Source organism: Myotis myotis, unplaced genomic scaffold (genome assembly GCF_014108235.1).
Source record: "Myotis myotis isolate mMyoMyo1 unplaced genomic scaffold, mMyoMyo1.p scaffold_m19_p_5, whole genome shotgun sequence".
In the NCBI taxonomy this organism is placed as follows: Eukaryota; Metazoa; Chordata; class Mammalia; order Chiroptera; family Vespertilionidae; genus Myotis; species Myotis myotis.
The window spans coordinates 103,830,022-103,846,874 of NW_023416357.1; the positions used below are offsets into that span (position 1 = coordinate 103,830,022).

The 16,853-nt window shown below is 50.1% G+C and overlaps 1 protein-coding gene across 4 annotated transcripts; it reads left to right on the forward strand.

The window, feature by feature from the left end:
- The first annotated feature begins 815 nt into the window (after window positions 1–815).
- LOC118656762 (zinc finger protein 771-like) lies at window positions 816–8,222 on the forward strand. 4 transcript variants are annotated; one of them, XM_036310392.1, is made up of 4 exons: window positions 816–1,560; window positions 1,740–1,886; window positions 2,302–2,406; window positions 6,417–8,222. In XM_036310392.1, exons 1-4 carry the CDS (start codon window positions 1,522–1,524, stop codon window positions 7,323–7,325), a joined length of 1,200 nt encoding a protein of 399 aa, XP_036166285.1. In that variant the 5' UTR covers window positions 816–1,521; the 3' UTR covers window positions 7,326–8,222. The 4 variants fall into 4 exon arrangements, with proteins under 4 accessions (XP_036166285.1, XP_036166282.1, XP_036166283.1 ...); XM_036310389.1 differs by having other exon boundaries at window positions 816–1,367; XM_036310390.1 differs by lacking the exon at window positions 2,302–2,406 and having other exon boundaries at window positions 819–1,367; window positions 6,414–8,222.
- Window positions 8,223–16,853: the final 8,631 nt, after the last annotated feature.

A 16,853-nucleotide genomic window follows, 5' to 3' on the forward strand; every position in this document is an offset into this window, starting at 1 on the left:
ATTTCACTGGGCAAATAGTGCAATCCATTTGTAATATTTGGCCTATTTTACAGTGTTTTTATTGTGTTTACCACCCCAGTTCTCTGGGTGGGTAGAACATACAAATGGCACAATTCAAACTCAGCTAGGGAAAACCCACTGGGGCTCCCTCCCTGCCTGCTGCAGGGAGTCCCTCTGTCTCTCAATAGACTTTGCTTCCGCTTACAAAAAACAAACCACTCAACCAGGTTTATTTCCAGAAGCTTTTAATCTCTGTTGGCCAAAAGATCTCCCTATAGTGCTCCTCAACCTGAAATCTACTTCTTTTGGCAAACATAGTCTTTCTCCTTATGAAACAGTCACCAGTTACCCCATAAATCTGGATGAAGGAACATACGAACCAACTTTACTAAAAGGAGACATTCTGAATTATTACCAAGGGCTCATTACCAGCTTTTAGAAAATGATAAATGGGTGACATTTCATTTCCCTGCATACTCCTGGGAGAGGAAGACTTCAAAGACCACGACTTAGCCCGGCTGGTGTGGCTCAGCAGCTGAGCAGCTGTACCGCGGACGCAGGCTGCATCCCGCCCCATCCGGGCTCCTGCGGAAGGTTAGCCATTGATGTGAATCTCTCACATCCATGTTTCTCTCTCTCTCTCTCTTTGTGTCTCCCACTCCCACTCTCTCTAAATTGAAAAAATATCCTCGGGTGAGGATTAACAAAACAAAACAAAACAAAACAAAACAAAACAAAACAAAACAAAACAAAACACACCGACACATATTTAATTTTCAAGCGATCGTGAGACGCTTGGCATGCTGGCGCATAGCAGGCACGTGACACAAGACCGGGCAGGGGTAGCCTTTGGTGGGCGTGGGTTCGGTAAGCGTATTTCCAAGGAGCAAGATGTCTCAGAGTCCAGGGAGAGCAACGCCGGGAAGGAGAAAAGACAGCGAAGGAGGAAAGAGGAAAAGGGACGAGGTGAGGAGGAAGCAGGGTGGAGGGCGCCTGCGAGAGGCCCAGGCCGGGGCTGGAGCGCACGAGGCCTAGCTTGGGCGGAGCGGAGACCCCGAGCGGCACAGAGGGAACGCCCTGAAGGTGGGTCCGAACCGGACTGCGAGGACCTTGAGAGTCGGGGTGGAGCGGACGGGGGTCCTGGGAGCTGGGGAACGGCGGCGGCCACTGCTTCTGGGCTCTCCATCCTCCAGGGGCAGCTCGGACTGGACGCCCGGGTCCTCCGGATCCCGCCCCTAGGGGCGGGGTTAGCGGTTCTGACCAATGACAGGCCGCCCAGAGGCCCCGCCCCCGAAGCATCACAACTGTCCAAACCCGGGGAGCCCTGTCCTGGTGGGGGGATTGCGCGAATGCGGAATCTGCGGCTGGTGAGTGCGCACCCCCAGGTCTCCGCACCGATCCCGCCTCCAGCCCGTGCCCTGCAGATCGGGCCCGACCAGGCGCCGGCAGTGACTCAGCGCGGGGAGGGTGGCGACTCGTTGGCACTGGAGATTCGAACTGTTCTGGGCCTTGAACGCCGGGATGCGTGGGGTGAACAAGTGTCTTCGGAGCTGGTCGCGGGCAAGTGCTGGTGCCTAGGGCCGAGCTGGGGTGGGAGGGAGAGGGCCAACCCCCAGGGTCGGCCGAGGGAAGCCGCGCTGCACCGCCTTGCCTGGGCCAGGGCCGGGGTGCGGGGTGCGGGGTGCGGGGTACGGGGTGCGGGCTGGGTCCTGAGCTTCTGACCCAGCTGCCCGCCCTAGGACACCAAGATGCCTGACGAACAGCAGACACCGAAGGAGGAGGAGGAAGAGATGCAAGAGGAGATGGTGCTGCTGGTGAAGGATGACAATGAGGGTGAGGAGAAGTATGAGGTGTTGAAACTCAAGATCCCCGTGGACAACAAGCAGGTACGTGTCCCACACCCCGATCCCTAACCTGGAATCTGAGGATGAGCAACCCATCCTTCTGCCCCACTGCCCATGCTGAGGTCAAAGAGGTGTCACACCCACTGTGCCAGGGTCTGTGCTGGGTGACCACCATATATATATTCCGGGGTTCCCCATGGAGCCTGATGCGTAGCACTGGTAGACTGCTGAGTAACCGCGCAGCTAAAATCCTGTGTGATGAGAGCAGGCGCGGGGGCGGGGGGGGGGGGGGGGGGGGGAGAGAAGCCCGGAGCTGGGAGCCTAATGCAGACGGGGTGGGGGAGGGGCCAGGTTAGGCAACAGAAACCCCGGACCCTTGGGAGCATTTACTGTTCTCCAGGCACTGTGTTAAGCACCTCGGTTCTATAACATAGGTAGTATTTGTTCCATTTTACAGGTGAGGAAACTGAGGCCCAGGAAGCTTGATAGTTTGGTGACTGGCCAAGGTCCCAGAGTTAGTAAAGAGATGGCTTATCCGAGACCAGTGAGAGTGAGGGGTGAGGTGAGTGGCGACTCCAGGCAGAAGAAATGGGCCTTTCAGTGGCCCAGAGGGAGGGAGTGGGGCACGGGGAGAAGCGTGGATGAGCTCAGGGTGTTTGGCAGGCCAGGTAGGGCATTTGGGATTTATCCTGAGGGAGAGGAAGGTTTAACGAGAGGAGCTTTAATATCAGAATAGGAGTTAGATTTCCCCCTTCAGGCCCCAAACTGCCACAACTTCCAGTGCAGCCCTGCTCATACCTGGGGAACAGTTCTCTGGCTGGGCCAGGTTTCTGGGCCCAGGCTCTGGTTTCCTCCTGCAGGGGAGCCAGTTCCCAGGGAAAGACGTTCGGCTGCCCCCTAGTGGGTGTGGTGGGCCCTAGGGGGAGGGGACTGGCTGCTTTGGCCTCTGCTCCCAGTCAAAATAGCTCTGTAGGTCTGTATTTCTCAGGCCTCCTTGGCCCATCATCCTAGCTTACTCTGCCTCTTCTGGCCCTGTGATCTCCTGATCTCCCCATTCCACCTGTAAGTGAAGAACTCAGACTCCAGCCTGGCCAGCGTGGCTCCGTGGTTGAGCCTCAACCTATGAACCTGGAGGTCAGGGTTCCATTCCTAGTCAGGGCACATGCCCAGGTTGCAGGCTTGATTCCCAGTGTGGGGTGTGCAAGAGGCAGCCAATCAATGATTCTCTCTCTTCATTGATGTTTCTATCTCTCCGTCTCCCTTCCTCTCTGATATCAATATAAATATATTTTTTAAAAAATAAAAAGAGAACTCAGACTCTAGAGCTCAAGATGGACTTCCATCTCCATCAGCTACCAGCTGTGTCACCTTGGGCAATCTCTTCTAGATTAAATGTCTTAATTTTAAAGTCTTTGTGCCTCACTTTCCTCATTTGTAAAAGGAAAATCATACCCGCACCTACTCCTTAGGGTTGTGAGGATGAAATGAGTTAGTACATGTAAAGAGCAAGAACTGTGTATGGCACATAACAAATACTAGGTAAATATTATTCATTCTTCTTCTTCCTAAAATTTAAGGCCTTGGTCTACATCATCCTTCTGGAGGATTTTTTTTTAAATATGTATTTTTTTGTTGATTTCAGAGAAGAAGGGAGTGGGAGAGATAGAAACATCAATAATGAGAAAGAATCATTGATCTGCTGCCTCCTGCATGCCCCCTACTGGTGAACAAGCCTGCAACCCAGGCATGTGCCCTTGACCAGAATACAACCCGGGACCCTTGAGTCCCCAGGCCAACGCTCTACCCACTGAACAAACCAGCTAGGGCCTTCTGGAGAATTTTCAACTCATTTTTATCAAAGGCCTTTTTGGGGTGTATCCCGGGGCTGGGTGTGAAAGGGGAGACCCGCATGAGGGCGTAGACAGAAGATTGAGGGCCGACAGCTCAAGGCAGTGGGGAAGGTTCACAGACAAAGCTCAGTGGGCATTTGGCAAATGGAGGCAGAGGAGGGGCATTCCAGGAGGAGGAAACAGCAAAAGCAAAGGCTCAGAGGAGACGGGGCCAGAGAGCTACAGGTATTGGAAGCCGCATAGGAATTTTACATACGCGTGAGGTGATACGGTGCCATCAGAAGCCTCAGATCAGAGGAGACATGTTGGGTTTTCTGTTCAGAAGATTCACTGGCTGTTGTGGGGAGAACAGGCCATGTGAGGCTGGCAGCCTGCTCTCAGGTAGTGACAGCAGTGGAGACAAGACAGAAAGTTGGGGATATTTTCGAACCTTGATTAGACTGGCTAGAGCTAAGGATGGGATGGAGGAGGCTGGGCATGGCTGGTCATGAAATGTGTACGGAGTGCTAGACTCTAGACCAGCCGTGGGCAAACTATGGCCCACGGGCCAGATCCGGCCCATTTGAAATGAATAAAACTAAAAAAAAAAAAAAAAAAAAGACCGTACCCTTTTATGTAATGATGTTTACTTTGAATTTATATTAGTTCACACAAACACTCCATCCATGCTTTTGTTCCGGCCCTCCGGTCCAGTTTAAGAACCCATTGTGGCCCTCGAGTCAAAAAGTTTGCCCACCCCTGCTCTAGACAGAACATGTAGCAGTTAAAAGCATCGGTTCAAACCACAGCTTCACCATTTACCAGCTTTGCCTTGGCTTTCTCATCTGTAAAGTGAGATAATGAAAGTAAGATTTTTGAAAGCCAGACTGAGTATCTATCATCTGGGTGACTGGATTTGGAGGAGGAGGGTGGAATGAGGATTACTCAAACACTTCCCATCAACATTTAGCACAACACCTGCCCACAAGGTAGCTCATGAGCTTGCTGTGTGGTCTCCCTGAGTCTCAGTTTCTCTGAAGATTGTCATCTCTAAAGCTCTTTCTAGTGCTGACATCCTGCATCTCGTAGCTGTCATCACCCAGTCCCATGGCCAGTAATTGTCCAGAACAGGCCTGAATTATGCTGCACACGGGCGCTGAAGAATTCTCTCACTGCCTATCAAAATCCAACATCTCTAGCCCTAGGTGGTTTGGCTCAGTGGATAGAGCGTCAGCCTGCGAACTCAAGGGTCCCAGGTTCAATTCCAGTCAAGGGCATGTACCTTGGTTGCAGTACACATCGCCAGTAGGGAGTGTGCAAGAGGCAGCTGATTGATGTTTCTCTCTCATGGATGTTTCTAACTCTCTACTCCTCTCCTTTCCTCTCTGTAAAAAATCAACAAAATATATTTAAAAAATAAAAATAAAAATCATCATTCTCCCCTTTAAAAAAAATTAAAAATCCAATTTCTTCTTAATGAACACAAAGATATTCTCAAAGGGCTCTGTGCACATCTGATCCTCTCTCTGCTTAAACCTTTGAGTGTTTTTCTGTTTCCCTCAGGACAGTCTCAGCTCCTAGGCCTGGCATTCAAAGCTCTACCACCTGACCTCATGTCCTGACTTCATGACCCAACACCCATCCCATGCCCCAGTTCAAACAGACCTGACCCTTCCTCACCTCTGAGACGTTGCCTATGGGGTCCTTCAGCCTGTAAAACCCTCTTCACCTTTCCCACCTGCTTTCTCCAGGAGTTGTTCTCTCTTCTAGATTAAGTTTTAATTTTAACAAGCAAACAAGTCACCTGGGAATCTTGTTAAAGTGGAGATTTTGATTCAGTAGGTCTGTGGTGGGACTTGAGATTCTAACAAGTTCCCGGTGATGCTGATATGGCTGGTCTGTAGCAAGGAGCTGGTTCTCAACCTTGGCTGCACATTAGAATCACCTGGGAATCTTTTTAAAATCCTGATTTCTGGGCCTCATCCTCCAGAAATTCCGTTTCTTTGTTACTAATGTTGTGGCCCCACCCCATTCTCTGGCCAGATGACTGCAATGCAGGAGCCTCTTCCCTGGGCTCCTGATCTGCCTGCTGCCTTCTTCTACCCCAACATCCTGATAGAGGCTTTTAAAATGAGTCTCATCTGGTCATGTCCCTGCAAGGTACCGTCTAACATCTCCTCTAATGGTTCCCCATCTTTCATATTACAAGGCCCTAGGCTGAGATCCCCTCCAGGGCACCCCATCCAATACTCTCCCCTCCATGCATTCTGCCCTACATACTTTTTCTTGCCATTCCTGGGTCTTCACTGGCAAAACTGCCCCAGGGTCTTGCTGTGCCCTCTGTAGCCTGCTTTCTCACTTCTTTTAGTTTTTTCTCGTTACATCAGTTTTTAAACATTTACATTTGAAACATTCACCCAGTATCAGCATTCATCCATTTTTCCCATAAGCAGGAATTTAAAAAATATAATACAGAATCCCCAGTGCCTACAACACAGTCTGGCACCTTGCACGCCCTTAATAAATACTTGTTGAATTATTAAAGAACAAGTAGAATGACACTGGGCATGTGCTATGTACATTAGTGCAGTATCTAATTTAATGTGCGCACCAGTGCTATGAGGGAGGCACCCTGGCTTTCCTGTTTTCCATAAGCGGAACTGAGATCGCAACTTGCGGAGACCCAGGTCTCTTGCCCCGCGGCCTGTGGGTCAGGACTGACCTATCTCCTCTTTCCCAGCAGGTCCCGAGCAAGGCCGCAGCGCAGGCCGCCGCGCAGGCCGCCGATCCGGCGCGCCCACACGCGTGCGCGGACTGCGGCCGTGCTTTTGCGCGCCGGTCCACGCTGGCCAAGCATTCGCGCACGCACACGGGTGAACGGCCCTTCGAATGCCCCGAGTGCGGCCGGGGCTTCTCGCAGAAGTCGGCGCTGACCAAACACGGCCGCACGCACACCGGCGAGCGGCCCTTCGTCTGCACCGAGTGCGGCCAGCGCTTCTCCCAGAAGTCGGCGCTGACCAAACACGGCCGCATGCACACGGGCGAGCGGCCCTACAAGTGCCCGGAGTGTGACAAGAGCTTCTCCGCCGCCTCCAACCTGCAGCAACACCGGCGGCGCCATACGGGCGAGAAGCCCTACGTGTGCACGCAGTGCGGGCGCCGCTTCGCTCAGAGCTCCAACTACGCGCAGCACCTGCGCGTGCACACGGGCGAGAAGCCCTACGCCTGCCCCGACTGCGGGCGCGCCTTCGGCGGCAGCTCGTGCCTGGCGCGCCACCGACGCACGCACACCGGGGAGCGGCCGTACGCATGCGCCGACTGCGGCACGCGCTTCGCGCAGAGCTCGGCGCTGGCCAAGCACCGGCGCGTGCACACGGGCGAGAAGCCGCACCGCTGTGCCGTGTGTGGCCGCCGTTTTGGCCACCGGTCCAACCTGGCGGAGCATTCGCGCACGCACACGGGCGAGCGGCCCTACCCCTGCACCGAGTGCGGTCGGCGCTTCCGCCTCAGCTCCCACTACGTCCGCCACCGTCGTGCGCACGTGCTGCACCGTCTCTATATCTGCACTGTGTGCGGCCAAGACTTCAAGCTGCCCCCTGGCGTTTCGGCCGCCAGCGTTAGCGAGCGCTGCCCAGGGTGTGAGAGTAGGTGAGCCCCCTGTCGCTGCGGCTGCTAGTGTCTGGCTGAGGAGGCGCATGCCAGGGCCCCGACCCCCAGGGGCTGGACTAACTGGACAAGGACTGCGGGACCCTGGTCTGGGAAAGGGTGGGATGGCAGAACTGGCTGCCCGGGACCTGGGAGACATGGCAAATCCCTTACTGGGATTTTTGGGAACAGTGGCCTCTCCCACCTCACTACAAATCCTCCACCCGTGTTAGTGAATATTAAGTATTATATCCTGACGCACACCTGCCTGTGAATGAGTAGATGGGGAGAGGAGCAAAGTTGGGGTATTCCCCGGTCTTAGGTGACTTAAGTGAATCGTCACGGAACCAAGTGGGTGTCTATAAGCCCAAAAGCGTTCCTGGAACTGGGTTTGTGTGTGTGGAGTCAGGCTGAAGCTGAAGGGGCCGACAGTTTCGGTGCCCTTGCCCCCGCCCTGCCTCCCCAGGCTTCTCCCCACCCACAGCGGACATGTCACCCACTGAGCTGCTGCCCAGATGCACTACGAACCCCCAGCTCAGCTCGGAGCCCGCCTCCAGAGGCTCTGGCCAATCACGGGCGTTAGCGATTGCTTCCGGGGGCGGAGCCGCAGGAAAGGCCAGTTACTTGTGTGGAGCTTGCTATAGGCCGCGCCTTACCCGGACTGGACCAATAGGAGCAAGCTTCAGGCGCGGGCTCATAGGCCTCTGCCCTGGAATGCTTCATTGTTGGCCAAGGATCTTAAAGGTGTGGATACCAAACTGTTTGAGATGTTCTATTGCAGTGGGTCTCAACCTTCCTAATGCCGCGACCCTTTCATACAGTTCCTCATGTTGTGGTGACCCCCAACCATAAAATTATTTTCGTGGCTACTTCATAACTGTAATTTTGCTACTGTTATGAATCGTAATGTAAATATCTGATATGCAGGTTGTATTTTGATTGTTACAAATTGAACATAATTAAAGCATAGTGATTAATCACAAAAACAATATGTAATCATATATGTGTTTTCCGATGGTCTTAAGCGACCCCTGTGAAAGGGTCGTTCGACCCCCAAAGGGGTCACGACCCACAGGTTGAGAACCTCTGTTCTATTGCGTGATTAAGACATGTGTCAGACCAAATGCTAAAATTAAAGCCAGAAAAATGCTCAGTGTGGATGGATTTCAGCAAATCACTGATCATTCTATCTAGAAGACCTCATCAATAATACCTCCATTATTGCTCTCTCCCTCCAGGGAGCATGCCCGTGCCATTCCCCCACAGGAGCGTGTCTCCTAACCTCTAAGGGACCCCATGAGACTTGCAACCAGGGGAGCAATGGGCAGTGTCAGCTCCTCCTGGCTAACCTGCTGAACCTGTCTCCAAGCCCCCTTTTCTCTGACCTCCCAGTGAGCCAAAGCAGCCCAGCCTAGGCTCTCTTGTTGCTTCTATGCCCTTCCTTGTTTCACTGCCCTAAGTATGTTTTTGCTGCACCTCAATACTTGCTTGCTTTTGTACAATAATCCTATATAATCTTTATATATAAAACCCTAATATGCACCCTAACCGGTTTGGCTCAGCGGATAGAGCGTCAGCCTGCAGACTCAAGGGTCCCAGGTTCGATTCTGGTCAAGGGCACGTACCTTGGTTGCAGGCACATCCCCAGTAGGCGGCGTGCAAGAGGCAGCTGATCGATGTTTCTCTCTCATCGATGTTTCTAACTCTCTATCCCTCTTCCCTCCTCTCTGTGAAAAATCAATAAAATATATATATTTTTTAAAAACCCTGATATGCAAATAGACTGAACAGCGGAACAACCAAACAACTGGTCATTATGACGTGCACTGACCACTAGGGACCACGCGTGAAACATGGCGGGTGTTGGCAGCAGGCGGCAGAGTGCGGAACATGGCAGGTGTCGGCCCAGGGCGATGGTGGAGCAGGTGAGTGGAGGTGCCAGACCAAGGCAGGGTGCCAGTCACTGTCATCGGGGCGAGCCTCTAGTGGTTACAGAAAATTCTTTGCTCCCGTGTGCCGTGGTCCCACCTGGTGCTCGCACCTGCTGCCAGCACCGGCCTTGATCACTTGGCACCATCAGCAGGTGCAAATGGCAGCTTCCAGCCCTGATCGCCCCTGAAGCTTCTCCACCTCCCTCTGCTCCTGAGGGGTCACTGGGGCAGCAGTTGCCACTCGCACCTGCTGTTGGCGCTGGGCCCAATCGATCCTTGCCATCAGCGGGTGCTAGCGGGACAGCGCCGTCAGCACTTGGGAGCAGCGGTGGAAGTGGAGCTGCTGGCAGACAGGGGACTGGAGGCTGCGGTGGAAGGGGCCGGGCAGGGGCATGGAGGATGGGCCGAAACCTGCCCCCGTGCCCACCACAGCCTACAGTTCCTTTCAAGGTGCATGAATTCATGCACTGTGCCATTAGTAATAATAGTAATACCTTTCTTATAGAGGTAATGCAAAACCTGGGCCAATTACACAAACATGATGCTTGCCATAAGATGTCAATAGGAATATCAAGAAACCTTAGGTGCCTAACTCAGGAATGGGTCGCTAAAACTATTGCTAAGGCCCTACTGTGAGACTCAGGCTAAGGAACGGTCAATCCCATCTGATAAGCTGTCCCTCTGATAACCAGGCAAACCAAATTTACAAACTTTGGCAATACTTATGCAGTTGTATGCCTCACCTTTAAAATAATTTGAGTCTTACTATGGCTCATGGAAGTTCCATACTCAGTACTGTAATCCAAGTAACAGTCCTAGGTCGGTACCATTAGCATGAGGACCATTTTGTTGATAAGGAAACAGTTACCTAAGCCTTTACCTATTAGGTCTTGTGTTACTGCTTTCTTACTCAGATTTTTGCATTAACACCAGTCAATCCCACCTCCCTTTCATATTTGTAGCTAACTAAGGCAATTTCCAACATTCACAACCCCATCTTGAAGCAAATAAAAACTGTAAGAGGGGGAAACATCTGTAGGTGCCAGATTCCACCAGTGGAAGAGGCAAAGCACAGAGGGCTGGGAGATTGCAGGCCCGTCACTTCCCGTACGGGCATCCGATGGCGGGAAAGGGAAATGATGGGGCAGGGAGAAGGGAAGGGCGCTTGGTTAAGAACCCCAGAAATGGATGGTTTAAGAAAAAAGGGGGCCTAACTGGTTTAGCTCAGTGGATAGAGCATCGGCCTGCGGACTGAAAGGTCCCAGGTTCGATTCTGGTCAAGGGCACGTACCTTGGTTGCGGGGACATCCCCAGTAGGGGGTGTGCAGGAGGCAGCTGATCGATGTTTCTCTCTCATCGATGTTTCTAGCTCTCTACCCCTCTCCCTTCCTCTCTGTAAAAAATCAATAAAATATATTTTTTTGAAAAAGGGGGGGAATTTATTATAAGGATACAAGGATATCTCCAGAGCCCTGGCTGGTGTGGCTCCTCCTGTGCCCTGAAAGATTGCCCATTTGATTTCTGGTTAGGGCACATGCGCATGTTGCAGACTCCATTGGGGGGCTTGTAGGAGGCAGCCCATTGATTTTTTTTTAATTGTTTAAAGTATTACATAAGTCTCCTTTGTCCCTGATTGACCCCTCCCTGGCCACTCCCATCCCCCAGGACAAACCCCCACTGACCCAGGGTCCGTGTCCATTGGTTATGCTAATGTGAATGCATACAAGTCCTTTAGTTGATCTCTTACCCTCCTCCCACCCTCCCCTGCTTTCCCTCTGAGGTTAGATGGTCTGTTCCGTGTTTCTTTGTCTCTGGATCTATTTTTGTTCATCAGTTTATGTTGTTCAGCCCACTGATGTTTGCTCTCACATCAATGTTTTCTCCCTCTCTCTCTCTCTCTCTCTTCCTCTCTCTAATAATAATAAAAAATAAATCTCCAGAATACAGCTGGGCTTTAGGAATGAACTGGAACCAGGGCAGCTGTTTTAAGCATTCTACATATTTAATTCTTAGAGCAACTCATTTAATCCTCACAACAACCTATGAGGTCGGTAATATCATCGTCCTCCTCATTTTACAGATAAGGAACAGAGATATTGAGTCATTTAACAAAGCGGTCTGTAAAGTGGTAGCCAGGTTTCAACTCCAGGCAGTTTGGCTCAGAGCCTGTTTGGCCTACACTAGTAGTATATTGGGTCAAATGGTAAGTACAGTACTACGAAAACAAATTTTAAATGTATTTAAACATTATGAAGAGTGGGGGCAACTTTAGATTGCATGGCCCAGGGAAGATACGGTAAGGACTGTTTATCTACTCAACTGCCCCTTTTGTATTGGGCTGCATATCTGGCGCTTTGGCCAGACAGGTCAAGCTGTGCTGTCTGTTCCTAAAACACACAGATAGGAAGGTACTGACATCAGGCCAGTCCTTGAGATATGGTCTCATGGCCCCTTCCCAGCATGCAGGCCGTCTTTCTCAGAAGGCCCGGAAGTCTCATTCCAAATTTGGGAGACAAAGGACTGGATAAAGTATAAATAAATAGAGTGTCCTCTATATTGGGGGCCCAGAATTTGAAAGACACATTTTTCTCTGGGCCTACACAGAATTTAATAATAAAATGTAACCCCTGTAGTCTGCGCTGCAGTTCAGCCTCTGCTTCGGCAGGGTGCTGTAACTGTAGTCAGCTGGCCAGCTTAATAAAGGCTCTTAAATTTAAATTCTGAGTCGGTGGTCTATCTCGCTGAGTGAACCCATAACACTTTTCACACCTTCGTCTTTGCAGAACAGTGATTTTATTCTGGGGTCCATGTCCGCTACTTGATTATGTGGGTCTGTTGTAGGCGGCAGGAACCGCACCGGGTGTCTGACCAATGAGGTCCGATCAAATCTGGGTTCAGCAATCTCAGTACTTGGGTTCGGGCTAAGAAGAAATTCAGAGCCAAGAATCAAACTGTAAGAGAATATTTATTTGGTAAATCATGGTGTAGAAAAGGTAATTCCTAAAAGAAATGGGCTTAGGAAACAAGTTATAGAGGTAAAGGAGGAGCCCTTGGAGGTTGCGAGCTAGGAAGCTAATGGTAATGTGCCTGAAGTGGGGAGGGATGGGGTAGGGTGGGGTGGGATGGGGTGGGGAAAGACAAGGGCATGACCCTGGGAGGGAGAGCACACTGGATCGTCCGTCCTAAGGGTTTTAAGTGTGGAGATTTTAGGGGAGGTCCCAGGGGAAGATTTCAATAGAATAGTCATCATGTTTTCAGGTGTGTCCTTTCAGGGTTGTGGTCTCCACTGATTGATTGATCAGCGCCAGGGCAAGGGGTCATATTCAATGCAGCTGGTCCTGAGGTTGGTTTTGTTGCTTATCTGGGCCTGAAGAAATACAACTGAGGCCCTAGCCAGTTTGAATCAGTGGACAGAGCGACGGCCTGCAGGCTGAAGGGTCCTGGGAGGCAGCCAATCATTGATTATTTCTCATCATTGATATTTCTCTCTCTCCCCCCTCTCCCTTCCTCTCTGAAATCAATAAAAGTATATTTAAAAAAATAAAAAAGGGGAAATACAACTGAGGTGAAGATGTTATCTCTAGGGAGGAAAGGTCAGAGGGCCCAAACCTCATGAGCAGCGATATGCTAGGGGAGGAAAGGTCACCCTGGGGGCAAAGTCTTGCCCTATAATTGATTGGTCCCTGCTAGGCACCTGGGGCTTCCCACTGGTGACCTTTTGTACTTGGCCAATCCTCCTTGCTCTGCTCATGTCCGTCTGATTGAACAGCCCCATTGCCTTACTATTGATTGGTTTACGGGTGAACATGTGGCCGAGTTCTTGACAAGAAGGAGAGAGATAAAGGAAGTCTATTAGAGACTCCTAGGGAAGGTTCTTAATTCTTTTTTAGTTCTTTTTTTTAAAAAGACATAGTAAGTTTCTACCTTTGAAGTTGGTATGTGAGGATTGGATTATGAGGAGAGCTAGCCCACCAGCTGACACTGGTAGATAACAAGATGGAAGGGACCTGAATCCATTTATTTTATAAAAAATATATATGTTTTGGGGTTGTTTTTTGTTGTTGTTAATCCTCACCATAGGGTATTTTTACCATTGATCCCTAAAGAGAGTGGAAGTGAGGGAGAGAGGGTGGGTTGAGAGAGAGAAAGAGAAACATCAATGTGAGAGACACATATCAATTGGTTGCCTCCCCCACGCGCCCAGACCTGGGTGAGGATCGAACCTGCAACCCATCCAGGTATGTGCTCTTGACAAGGAATCAAACCCAAGACCCGTGGGTGCACAGGCTGACGCTCCAACCAATGAGTAACACCAGCCAGGGTTTTTAAAATATCTTTTAAAATGGATTTTAGAGAGAGAGGAAATGAGGAGAGAGAGATAGAAATATCAATGAAATAAATGTGTCCACTGCTTTCTGCACATCCCCTGACCAGGAATCGAACCAGTCACTTCTTAGTGCATGGGAAGATGTTCAATCCCCTGGGCCACACTGGTCAAGCGGAACCTGGATCCTTGATATTGCTGGGAAAATTACTTTTACAAATTCCAGAAAAGCTCTAATTTAGGATTCTGGATATATAAGTTAAAAAATCCCTTATCTGCCTAAACCGGTTTGGCTCAGTGGATAGAGCATCGGCCTGCGGACTGAAAGGTCCCAGGTTCGATTCTGGTCAAGGGCATGTACCTCGGTTGCGGGCACATCCCCAGTAGGAGATATGCAGGAGGCGGCTGATCGATGTTTCTCTCTCATCGATGTTTCTAACTCTCTCTCTCCCTTCATCTCTGTAAAAAATCAATAAAATATATTAAAAAAGAAAAAGAAAAAATCCCTTATCTGTCAAGCCATTTTCAGTTGGTTTTTCTGTAAGTTGTCTTTGAGATGGTGACATTGAAGATGAGGTGAAGGATTTAACACATGTGGCTTCAGGAGTTTGATTTCTGACAAAGCAAGTTGAAGATGCATGTAAAGTTGGCAGGTGGATTTATTAGTCTAAGCTTCAGAGGAGAGCTCAAGAGAGATTCAGATTTGGTATCTCACACCAAATGATGTAGAGAGTACATAAAGTCATGGAATTGGAGAAGCATAACTAATACAAGAATCTAGGTGGTCAAGATCATGATTCCAACATTTAGCAGTTCAACAGAGGAGAAGAGGCAGGTGAGGTAGAAGGGAAATTGGCAGAGTGTGCTGTTATGGAGGCAAGAGTGGAAAGTGCTCCACATTGAGTGGACATCTGCTTTGGATGCTGCTGAGCTACTGGGTGAATCTAGAGCACAGCATTTGCCAGTGGGTTAGGCAACATGGATATGGGAGATGGGAGATGGGAGATGGGAGATGAGAGAAAAGGGGGAGTCCCGGGTAACTTCTTGGGTTTCTAGCTTGAGTAAATTGATGGATAGTTTTGCCATTTGTTGAAAAGAGGACACAAAAGACCTGGAAGCTGGGTGGGAGGGAAGATAAATTCAATTTGGGAAACATGGAGTCTAAGATGGCTCTAGGACATCCAGATGATGTCCTGCAGGCACGTGGACACACAGGCCTGAAGTTCAGAGCATTGAGTTGCCTTATTGATCTGTGAACTAAACGTTTCAGGAACCAACTACCTTCCCTAGCACCTTCCTTGGTGTTTGCTAAACTTCTCCAAATAAGAACCCAAACACTCTTCTACTGGAAACTAAAACACACTTGGAGAGCAACTTTTTCAGGAGTCTCTGCATCTCAGGTTTTTGAATAGCCAAGAACTAGGAGTTCTAGAGCAGTGGTTCTCAACCTTCTGGCCCTTTAATACAGTTCCTCATGTTGTGACCCAATCATAAAGTTATTTTCGTTGCTACTTCATAACTGTAATGTTGCTACTATTATGAATCGTAATGTAAATATCTGATATGCAGGATGGTCTTAGGCGACCCCTGTGAAAGGGTCGTTCGACTGCCAAAGGGGTCGTGACCCACAGGTTGAGAACTGCTGTTCATGGGTCAGATGGTCCTTGGAGATTGACAAGGAGGGAGAGGCTTTCTCTCTGGGACTGCCTCAGCCCTCTGCCCAGGAGAATGGGTCAGATGGTCCTTGGAGATTGACAAGGAGGGAGAGGCTTTCTCTCTGGGACTGCCTCAGCCCTCTGCCCAGGAGATCCCTGGCTGAGCTGTCAGGCTCTTGTGAAGAATGCTGCAGGGACATCCAAGTTCTTTGCTCCACAGCTTCATCTGAAGACCAACCAAACCCAGCTCCAGCACAGCACAGAGTTGGGGGATAAGGGAGGCTGTCATGGGGGAGAGGGAACAGACCTGCACATATGATTGGCCCTATCATCTGGACTCCTCATCCCATGCTCTTTCCACCTTCACCCCCACATCCAGTCAGTTTTCATCATTCCCCTCAGACATATTTAGGCAAACCCACCTCCCTGCTTTTGCCAGGGTCACAGTGTGCTTGGTCTTGTGTTTTGGTCCACATTTGTGATTAACCCTTTAGAAACCTATGCCCACGCCCCTCTGGTGTTGGGTCACCTAGTCTTTTCAAAACTAATGTGTTTCTGGCCCAGCCGGTATGGCTCAGTGGTTGAGCATCAACCTATGAACTAGGAGGTCACAGTTTGATTCCTGGTCTCCTCAGGCCATATGTCCAGGTTGCAGGCTTGATCCCGATGTGGGACATGCAGGAGGCAGCCAATCAATGATTCTCTCTCTCTCATCATTGATGTTTCTATCGCTCTCTCCCTGTTCCTTCCTCTCTGAAATCAATAAAAATATATATTTAAAACAAACAAATAAAAAACCTAAGGTATTTCCCCAGCAAAGCTGACAAATGATTAATGACAGGATGGACGGGCTGGGACAGGCACACATGAGCATGCACACACATGCCCTTCTGCTACTCATAAGAGTTTGGCCACCTTCCTTATTAGAGCCAAGCTGTGCAACTGCTCCCAGTAAGGCTCTTTGGGAAACTCCGGAGTGGAAGAGGCAGAAGCAGCTGGAGAACAAAGTAGCAGAGGCCCATCAGCTGGGTGGGTGCTATGGGGGTGGGAGAACCTGAGCCAGTCTGAGATCTGAGAGACAAGAGTGTGTGATGGGAAACCAGGACTCGGGTTATTGGGACCCCATTAACCGATCCCCTTGGGAAGATTATTTCTCTTCTTTGAGCCTCAATTTTCAATTTATGTAATGATGGCCTTCAAGGCCCCTTCATTTGTATGCTGGGAGGACCAGGACAATACGTGTTTTGTTGATTTTTTTTTTGTTTGGTCTTTAAATATATTTTTATTGATTTCAGAGAGGAAAGGAGAGGGAGAGATAGAAACATCAGTGATGAAAGAGAATCCTTGATTGGCTGCCTCCTGCATGCCCCCTATTGGGGATCGAGCCCACAGCCCCAGCATATGCCCTTGACAGGAATCAAACCTGGGACCCTTCAGTCTGCAGGTCGATGCTCTATCCACTGAGCAGAACTGGCTAGGGCTCTGATACCAGTCTTATCCCCAAACCTTTGTACATGATCTTCCCTCTCCCCAGAAGATTTTAGGAGAGCTGGTGAATACAAGCATGGGCTCCGGAGTCACGCTGCCTAGAAGACTGACTGTGTACCCTGAAAGGTACCAATGAT